This window comes from Orbicella faveolata, unplaced genomic scaffold, assembly GCF_042242905.1.
Source record: "Orbicella faveolata isolate gen_17 unplaced genomic scaffold, um_ofav_v1 contig_46, whole genome shotgun sequence".
NCBI lineage: Eukaryota > Metazoa > Cnidaria > Anthozoa > Scleractinia > Merulinidae > Orbicella > Orbicella faveolata.
Window position 1 is genome coordinate 20,982,250 of NW_028301576.1, and position 10,286 is coordinate 20,992,535.

Here is a 10,286-nt window from a genome sequence, read left to right on the forward strand (position 1 = left end):
TGCTGTTAGATACTTTCTTTTACCAAGAGAGCGTGAACTTTTGAAGGGTAAGAGATGGAGTTTTTCCTCGATATGGACCTTACTCCCAAGGTAATCCCCCTCAAGTTATTTTCATATCACATCCCAGATTCCCGGAAGAGTTTAGAAAGAGCCACGAAAACATCCACGCACACGCGTGGCAACATTATCCGCCAAAGAACTGGGTACTATATCTAGTAATAACTTGACAGGGATAAACCTTAAAAGTAAAGCCTATACGTGGATTAACTCTTTATTCTTTATCCCCTCTTGTGTTTACTAATTTCTTTCAGTGCATATATATAGATCTTTGATCTTATCTGCATCGGGAGAAAACAGCGTTTCGGGGTCGGAGACTCCGGTTTTTGACCTACATCACACCCCAAGCCTAGGGAAGTCTTATGGCGCCAAGCTGATGTAAAATATCGACTTGCGGAGGGCTTGGCTCGCAACACGACCCCAAACAGCTCAAACGCCTCTCTTGTCGGGGACTTTTCCAAGAACTTTTGCGGACAAGGAACATTACAGCATAAGAGCCCTTTTTTCCCAAGGGCCGTATGAGTAGTACACTCCTGAATACAGCTGCCTTGCTGAAGACCTTATTGCAATTGTGTACGGCTCTTTCATAGAGTCCTTTCACATCCAGCATGTGACTGCACGGTGATTACATCGTAACAGTTGTTATTCACCAATGGTTCTTCAATCTCGTCATAACCATGGATAACCGGGGGCATAACCTGCCAAAGGAGACAGAAAGGGTCTGAGAAATAGGGCGAGAAAAACTAAGAGAAGAAAAAACAAACCAAAGTACTCGATGTGTCAGAGTCCAGAAACAAGACTTGTCACGGATTTTACCCGTCAGCCGCAAACAATCGCTCTTTCAAGAAACTATTGCTGGATTCCAAACCTGATTCAGACCTTTTTTCAAGTCCCCTCGTATCATTTTTTTTTTCATCTTCCTCGAGAAATCATGTTTGATTTGCCCGAAAGTGAAAACCTAAGTAAACCTCATCTCTTGATGAAAGATTTTGCAGAGTGAACTCAGATTGATTGTACTTGGGCCTTACCAGCAAATCTCTTAAGGGAGGTCCCGATGTTCCGTTCTCGCGCCTCCTGAAAGAAAATGGAAAAAAAAAAAAAAAACACTGGTAAATTACCGAACTGTTAAGACAAATGTTGATTCCGATGAGCAAATTACTATACTATCCTGGTATAACGCAGAGATCGTTCAACTGCTTCTGAATTTGAAACAGACCGAGATCAGTTTTTCCCGCCCTAAAATGCTAGCAATCCCTGAAGCTTGAAGTGGCATGGGCTGAGTGACTAGCAGCAAGATGTGCGGCAAATTCAGAGCAAGAAAGCGCAATAAGCATGCGCGAGTTTTGGCTGTGTGCTAGGCTCCAAGTTTGAAAAAAAAAAATGGGGGGATTTCGTTGATCTTTTGAACCAAAAGATCGAGTTAAGAACTTTATCTGCTTTCCCAGTTTTCCTGGTGAGAAGCAACATTTTAACGTCACTAATGGAAAGCTGATGTATTGTTTTCTTGGATAATCATTTTTTGTTCGGACAAAATAAAACCTAAAGAAGGTTACCGAACCCTTTATTTCTCCACGACATACACGAAATTTCGGTGCGAATACACATTTTTGCCACAAACACTCTTTACATATTGGATCCATTCAAGCAAACCAGTGAATATATAAGCAAGAGAGCCTCTCAGCAGGCAGGGGGAGACTTCTTTTCTCAACAGTGAAATGCCGAAAAAAATTCTTGCCCAATTATAAATAAATCAACCGAACGACATCCTCGCGTACCTTATTAGCAGTCCGCTGTTCTTTCTACCATTCCAGCCTCTACTATTACCTGAGCCTGCAAGTAGGGCTAGGGATGCGCAGAAAGCTGCGCAGTATGTTTTTCCGCTTCTAATGTGGCCAATCTTTCTATTGTAAACTTATTCCCAGGCTTCAATCGTAGTGAGCTGTGACATGCATAGTTCCTGGGCCTCTATTTTTCGCCGCAGTCAATCCGTCCCCGGTAACTTCACGTGCCCGGAACTATACCTTAAGATCTACATCTAAGGAATAGTAGTGTGGGATTTCGCTCAAAAATCAGTCCATTTTGTTTCGTTTCCTGGTATGTTTATTGTTTCAAAACTAGTAATATCTCGATCTTGAATGTATTGTAAACTCGGCAAACAAAAAAAGAAAAGCTTCTCGGGACCGGTAACTACTAGGACTTTCGAATGACGAGTCCCTGGTCACAATCTTTTAAGTTTCTCTACATCTCCAATTGTTTATCAACATCTCCGACCCAGCCCCCTTTGCGCCAACTACCCACCCCAAAGTAGGCACTCACTACCCCTCACTGGAAATTCACCTCCCTGTCCTCACTGCCCACTCCTGAATGTTTATCCACCTTACCTTCTGTAGCACGTGACAATAATGATTACTAGAACTATGCCCATTACTGCTCCAGCCACGCTCATCAACACAGTTTTTGTGACACTGTTCTTTGAATTTGTGGGACCTGAGGATGAGTTACCTAAAGGAAGTAACAACAAGCATATAGGAGATATACGATACTATGCCATATCATATGCCATAACATGCTTAACAAATTGACGTCAGTTTTTCATGTGTCTGTCCTGTTATTGATCATGAATTTCGTCATAACATTGTCAAACTAGCTGTGGATCCACGAGGCAATAGCCGAGTGGATCCGCAGTCAATCAGCGAGCCGAATTGGTCCCGTCCAAATTTTACTTTCTTCGACATCCCCTCATGCGCTCCTTTACATCGAAAGATTCTCCGACCAATGCAAGTCCAAACATCTTATGACTAAAGTACTTTGAACGCACTTGAAGATTACTGTACGTTTTCCTTGGTATTTGGTTTTAAATATAATGGGACAAAACAGACTGCGTCCGATTCTCGAAATCGTCATAAAGAGCTTGCCGTTGACCATCTTTCAAATGAAATCAACACGTGAGAAGAGTATAGGGCATTGAACAACAAGCTCTCGTTCTTCAAAAAATAATCTGTTTTCTCTTCTACAATGAACATCTGTAGACTGTGACTACAGTTGTAAGCTCTAGGGGTTTCATGAACGTTTTCAGCAGAAGGACAATTGGTTTTCACAGGCGGGCAAAACTCTTTGAACTGAATTTTTTTTGTAGGAAAATCTTTCTTCCAGATGTTCAAACCTGACAGACAAAATTAGCCTCACGGCCCGCCAATATGCCTGGCGCGTCATCCCTAATGAAACCCTGAAGCTCCGACAGAACGTGTCTGTATGCACCTTTAAGAATGCTAGGAGCGAGGCACATGTTGCTGATAGAGCTACACAATCCTGGTTCATTGCACAGTTTCATCCATACATGGCAAGAGTCAGACAGTTTCACGGCAGTCATGACTGCAATGCGAGCAGACGTGTCATTCAGTGTTACATTTCCTAAGCTTTTTGAACAGCGGTACAAAATCAGTGTACTCTTCATGGGACCACTGAAATATGTGACCGGCATATAATGTGACCAGCACATAATCAGTATCTTGTGTACTGTTAAGAAACTGAAGCATTGGATAATGTATTCCCAGATCTTTGATTGCCTCAGCATGCAGCCATTGAATATCAGCCATTATACCCACGCCCTACACCAAGGCCAGTGGAAGGTGCGGTGGCCTCGTTGTTAGAAACTGAGTGCGCTTGTCTCCGGATTAAGAGGTCCAGGTTCGATCTCTGGCCGGGGACATTGCATTGTGTTCTTGAGCAAGACAGTTTACTCTGACAGTGTCTCTCTCCACCCAGGTGTATCGATGAGTATCACCAAATTGTTGGGATAGCTTGGCAGAATTTTGCAATGGACGAGTATCTCACCCAGGAAAGCGAGGGGGGAGGGAGAGTAGGAACACTCTTAGCCACTTCATGCTACAGTCACTGTCACTTGAATCAGCTGGACTTCATTAATAAGTACCGGCTTTACTTGTCATTGACAAAGATCACATACCGTCCAGGTGATCATCAATCCACGATCACTGCTAACATTAATCCAGTGACTACAGTTCGTAATTAGTGGAGGATCCCTTGGTGCTAGAAAAAATGTTCTACAAAAAGAATTACCTGTGAAACTATCTGTGAAATTCATCCTACACTGTAGGTCACGCTTAGCACTGAAGATTGTAGGGCGTGGCCCATACAGTACAGTGGACACACCACTTCTAACAAATCTTTCTCAGAAAAGGGGGACTAATATAAGAGATCTTGACGTGATTACATAAACTCAACTGTCAGCTGACAATTCAATGTTTTTCTCAAGAGATTGCAACAAACAGAGATGGCAGACCTACGCACTTTTCACGAAATGTCCACTATGTGTACACATCGTGTTCCATTAAGAGCTAGCCAAATACAGGCTAATCACAGCGCTATTCAAGCTTACCGTACCCAAATTCACAGTTAGACAATTGGAAGCCATGTCCACTGACCTGATATCCTGAAATATTGAGTCACTGTCCTGAATTTGGCCAAATTTTGTTTCAGTTGATTCCACACCAAAAATACAAGGCTAGACTATAACATTATCAAGAACCTCTTGAAATAAAGAGATAGGGTCTTATTTGCAAACTCAAGTTAACTTCACAGTACAACCAAATACTCCAATCTAACATCACCAAAGGAGATTTTCAGTTATTTGGAACCTCATGGTCACAGCTTTTAGTACAGTGTAGCTTACCTGAGACATCTGTTCTCACTGTACGTTGTGTCACCTCACTGTAGATACCATATGTGTTTGTGTTTTTCTCTGCATACCGTACCAGTAAGTAGAAATGGTAGAAGGAGAACCCAACCAGGTCATGTATTAGAGCATTCGTTTCTGGCGCTCTCTTAGTCAAGCTCTACAACAGCACCACAGTAGTCACAGACATAAAAATAACACTTTATTACGATGTTTAAGTCACTAATAACTTAAGTAGTCATGTACGGCTAGGAAATCGATTGGGTTGTCTTATCTGTTGATTTATTATTAGACTGAGTAAATAACTTCATAGTGATTGACTGCAGCAAATTATCAAAATGTGCGTGCACTCATAATTAATATAATAGGTGAATAATCATGATTTAATGGATTTAGATGAATCACATTACCCAGCACTCCGTCAGTAAATAGTGCACACCATAAACATTGTATTGTGTGAAACAAATTCCAAGCTGTAAGTACATACATCTACTAATAAAGTTTTTACCTTATTGTGGTTGTCACCATCTTTATGGTACAGAATAGTATACTCCACCTCTATGAGTCGGCCTCGTCTGGCATCTTCCCATGAGACTTTCACAGTACCGGGTGGTGTCACTTCTTTGGCAGCAAGAAAAACTGCAGGTTGTGGGGTTGCTAAGTGAGAAAAACAGGCTGAATATTAGGAGTTGGTTTAATTTAATTTCTTTTTGAGTCATCATTTCACAGAACACAGAAGACAGTATTATATTCATGCACCTGCAATGTGTGCAAAGGACTGCTGTGCAAAGGGCTGCTGTATATAGGGGTTCCATTCAGGGTTGAGCACCAGGCAAATTGACCGGCTGTGAGGATGAGTTTTCCCACCTTGTTTGACCATCTAGAAGAAAGTTTTCTTATAAAGAAGTTCACTTCAAAACTCTGATGACACCCCTGTAAACACAAGTTACTTAAGGTGATCCCTAGTAAAAGAACCCGCCATAGATTTCTGATGAAACTTGGTATGCTGTTGTTACAGGACAAAAAGATATTAAAAACGTAGTAAAAAGAGGGGGTCACCGTGCTTGTTTTCACGCCACAATGCTGACAAATACGGTTATTTAGGTGACTTTTGGTAGTTTCCGTGCGCAACAAATAAACTTGATTATTTTTCAATGCAGCGTGTTATATCACACAGAGTTTGACTTTCTTTGATTGTTTATTCATCTACGTCCCAGAAAAAATGTCTTCAAATACCCTGCAATTTTTTATCTTTTAAAGGAAACCTAATTTGGACATGAGCTGTTGAAGCCTGTTGTGTCTCCCTCTGTAGTATTTATTTCATTTGCCAACAAAGTAGTCGTAGATTTTAGCTAATTTTTTTCTCAGTTATTGAGGATATTGTTCTCATTGAAATTATGAAATAAAAATAAAAGAAAAGGAGCATTTATTTCACTATCGAGCTTAGTTTGAGGGAAATCTCTTACATTTTGAACAAGCACACGCTCATGTGCGAGCCCTAATGACGCGAAAATCATGCGCAGTAGGGATTCGCAATACAATACTAAGGAATCACCTCAATCACCCTTGACAAGCACTGCACCCTCTACACGCATTGACCTACGATTATAAAACTCATTCTTATCGCATGGTGATTGCATGCTTGGATTAATCAGAGGCAAAAACGTTTGCTTCGAGATCATGGTATACTATGAGTGAGATCCATCAAGTATTTTTCCATTCTGACACTCTGTATATATATTCACTGGGAGCAAGGTCAGTAATAACTTTCATGTGATTTTATGAAATCACAATATACAAATTGTTTTTTGTAAGTTCATAAGTTCACAGGAAAGCCAAAATAATCTCCCCATCATTCGAAAACCCACATGACAGGGCTAGGAATAAACGTCCCAAGAACTCCAGCTCACCTTCGGACAAGCAACCCTACATAAGTCTTAATTTACTTTTCTTTACTTACACCTGTAGTTGGCAGCTGACTTACCTGGGCAAATAAAAAGTTACCTGCCCAACAGGTAAATCAGAGACTGACTTACATATTAAACTGGTTTTAAGTAACACATCTCTAATAGCTGAGTGTTGGAAGGTGCCTGAAAGTTCAGTGGGAACCAGGTTAACTGTGCGAGGTAGCCATGACAATATTGTGAGCAACTTACAATAACCTAGCACAGTCCCACTGTGCCTAATTTATACTTACCTAGAGGGAAAGCAGGGATGGGTGGAGCCAAATACTTTACCAAGACCGTAAGCAAAGAGCGACCAGCACAAGCAAAATGACCTCATAGGGAGAGCTGTAAACTGAGCCCTGTAAAAGTCCTGAGTTCACCCCACATTAGTGAAGGAGACAGCTGGCCAGCATTGTCTTGAGTTTAACCTACTCTAGATTGAGCCTCATTCAATAGCCTGTCACTGATAGACACTTACTATAAACTATGCTGTTCAGGACATTGTAGGTGAATTCAACTGGACTACTCATTCTTGACCCACTGAGAACATTGCTGGCTTCAACAAAGGCAATATAGGGTACTGGAATAAAGGTGTGTGGATAAAATTGATGAAGAATTGGCCAGATTTTATACACGAATCGACCTGACTCTGATCCCTGTTGGGGACGTATGCCTTCACAGAGCGTTACAGAATCCTTCAAGGTACAGTTGTGAAGTGGAGTGGATGCATTCTTGCATCTTGCTTTGACAGCATAACTGAGCTGTAATCCACCCTGGTAGAAGGGAGCTTTCCAGTGAACGTAAGTTTTCAACTCAACATTGTTGATCCATACATCTTGGGGTGGACCAGGAAGATCTACATGTAAGACAACACCAAATATATTATTTCAATATTTCATTCACTTTACAAATTGGTCGAGATATTTAAACATTAGTTAATACATGTATCAGTGCACAGAGTTAAAGCTACCAGCCAGCAGAGCCATTGGTGAGTTAATGACACCAGGTGAAAGAATTTAACTTATTGCCAGTTGAGATTTTACAAGAAACATTTAATATTTAACACTGACTTGGGTAATTTTGAAGGTGCAGAGCTCAAAAAAATTGCAGTTCAACACCAATTTGTTAAAAAAAATTAAAATGAGCCTTCTTTTGTTCATATATAAATGCTTTTTCCCTCTCTTTTTCGCGTCTCTAAGTATACTATCGCTTTTCACGTCTTAATTATATTAAAAGTCTGGCTTGAGTGTTCATTTAAAAAATAAGATAAATTATATTATATAAAAAAAAAACATTTATTGAGAAAAAAAGGAAAATTGCCGCTGCGATTTATCCATGTATGTGCAGTATCATCCAAGTTATGAAACAAAGGCAAACACCCTACTCAACTATTCAAAGTACAGACTGCTGCTAGCAACATGTATAATAAATGACAGCAAACACTGTACTGATCTGAACTTACCGCCTACTCTCACGGTGACAGTTGCGGGTTGAACTCTGTTGCTGGTATTTTCTCTACACACATAAGTTCCATTGTCACTCCAACTGACATTATTGATCAGTAGCTGGATTGTTTTATTGTTTAAGGGCCTGGTGAGTTTAATCAACCTTTGGGTGCCATGATACCAAGGAAACTCAACTTTAGATGAATTCACAACCCTGACAAGAGTACAGTTTAGTTGAAGTTTCTCACCCACTCTGATTGTCACATCATTTGGTGTGCACAAATACATTCCTAAATGTTAATTGAAAGAAATAACTGATGAGTACTATATACATGCATGATCGGTCAAATTTGTAGTAGCCTGACAGTGTGCCCTTGTTAACAAAATGACAGCCATTTCTTGGCATGTCCGTGAAGAGAAATTAGATAAAGTTTTGAACAGCTAGTAGATTATACTAAAACAATTAGATTAGGGGCCTATTAGAAACTGAAAAACTGTGCAAAAAATCACCGAAAACCGCAAAACCACAAGAAATTTTGTCCAAAACCAAAATAAAAGCCCTCACTAACAAACCTTTGGTAGCCTTCAGAATCTCTCTTTGAATTTTTAGCTTAACGACCTCGCCATCGTGACAAAGTCGCCTCCAACCGTTGAGAGGCACGGGGCATTTTTTGATCATGCAAATTGCACCGTGCCGTGGTGTTAACTGAAATTAGCGCCTAAAAGCACTGTTAACTGCAAAAATACAAGGAGCAAACAATGTTCAGCTGAATTTAGCGCCTAAAAGCACTGTTAACTGCAGCGAGAGATGGTAACGAGTAACTGACCAATGCCCCGTGCCTCTCGACGGTTGGAGGCGACTTTGTCACGATGGCGAGGTCGTTAAGCTAAAAATTCAAATTCTGTGCCCAAGATAATCCGTTACGGATCGAGACGGGACAGAAATGGAAAGCAAGAGCTTGAAAACCAGCGATTCTCGGGCGGTTAAGATAAACTTTGGAACCTTGGGAGAAAGCGAATGGGAAGAAGAGTTATCGACGGCTGCCATGAGACAATTTTGACGAGATTAGACCATTTTTGTGGAATTAACGGAGCTTTGAGTGCGGGCCGTCGGGCTAGTGGGTCGCCCGCCTTTCGTTTCTCTTTAGGGGAAGCAAACCGCCAGAAAGTGAAACTCGCCTAAATGGCTCTAAACCATCTCCAGGAACCCAGAGACATCAAAATAACGCAATGCAAACACAAGGTAAGCCATTTTATTCAAATTATTTTCTACACGTAGCATTTAAAGTAATTTTCGAAGCATTCTCATACATTGTCTTATAAACGGCTAAAATTGTAACGCAATCGCCAACAGCATAATGTCACGTATTAATCGTATTCAACGTCTGGACCGCCTTTGGGGACATTGCACAAAACAGGGCTAAATTGAGAGACTGTTGTTGTGTTATGTACCATTAGGACTAAGAGCTAAATAGATAATTATTATTAGAGGATAAAGTAAGTAAGTAAACAGCATTCTGCCATACATTTCCCACTTAAAAATTGTAACGACTTGTTATGTCTACCTTCTCGCTTGTAGCAATTCAACTCCCAGGTTCTGACATTTGAAAACAGCATTCCAACCGAAAGGAATAAAACTAAGCATAAGACCCCAGTACACATTGCGGATCTATTTTTATACTGGTCTGTCAACTGCTTTAGGTAGAACGGTCCATCGCTTCATCGATTTCTGGATATTACTTTCTCTTCTTTCGTCATGGTTTAAAAATATACCTTTTTTTTAGCAAATCTACTAACGTAAATTTACCAACGGCTTTATAATTAATTTCTGGTCATTTCAGGTTGTGTTTTTCAAATTCAGTGGGATTGATGCAACCGAGAAACACAATAAACTTACTAACAGTAATGCTTTCGTGTATCATTGAAAATATTTATTCCCTAACGAACTTTAATTCTCAATTCGCTTTGATTTCAAAGTTTTACTCGCAGGTGTGAGAGAAAATATCATCTCTTTCTAAGGAAACAAGACCCATGGATGACAGATTAGCTATATACAGTTTTGTAAAGAGCATGGTAATTCTAAGTAATAAGAAAACAACGAGAAAAGAAAGCTTAATAGCTTGATTAGTTTAAATACTTTGAGAG

The 10,286-nt window shown here is 40.3% G+C and overlaps 1 protein-coding gene across 1 annotated transcript; it reads right to left on the reverse strand.

The window, feature by feature from the left end:
* Positions 1-2,317: 2,317 nt before the first annotated feature.
* Positions 2,318-8,735, reverse strand: LOC149098831 (uncharacterized). Its single transcript, XM_089276730.1, has 7 exons — positions 8,159-8,735; positions 7,175-7,552; positions 5,259-5,407; positions 4,748-4,910; positions 4,022-4,104; positions 3,316-3,565; positions 2,318-2,559 (listed from the first exon to the last, which is right to left on the reverse strand). The coding sequence occupies exons 1-7, from the start codon at positions 8,427-8,429 to the stop codon at positions 2,435-2,437; spliced, it is 1,419 nt and encodes a 472-aa protein (XP_089132856.1). The 5' UTR covers positions 8,430-8,735; the 3' UTR covers positions 2,318-2,434.
* Between the last annotated feature and the right edge of the window lie 1,551 nt (positions 8,736-10,286).

Coding starts and splice junctions, on each gene's coding strand:
- LOC149098831 (XM_089276730.1), bottom strand. CDS start 8,429: ATGTATTTGTGCACACCAAATGATGTGACAATCAGAGTGGGTGAGAAA. Junction 7,553..8,158: donor TGTCACCGTGAGAGTAGGCG/GTAAGTTCAGAT, acceptor TCTTACATGTAG/ATCTTCCTGGTCCACCCCAA. Junction 4,911..5,258: donor ATGGTGACAACCACAATAAG/GTAAAAACTTTA, acceptor GTGCTGTTGTAG/AGCTTGACTAAGAGAGCGCC.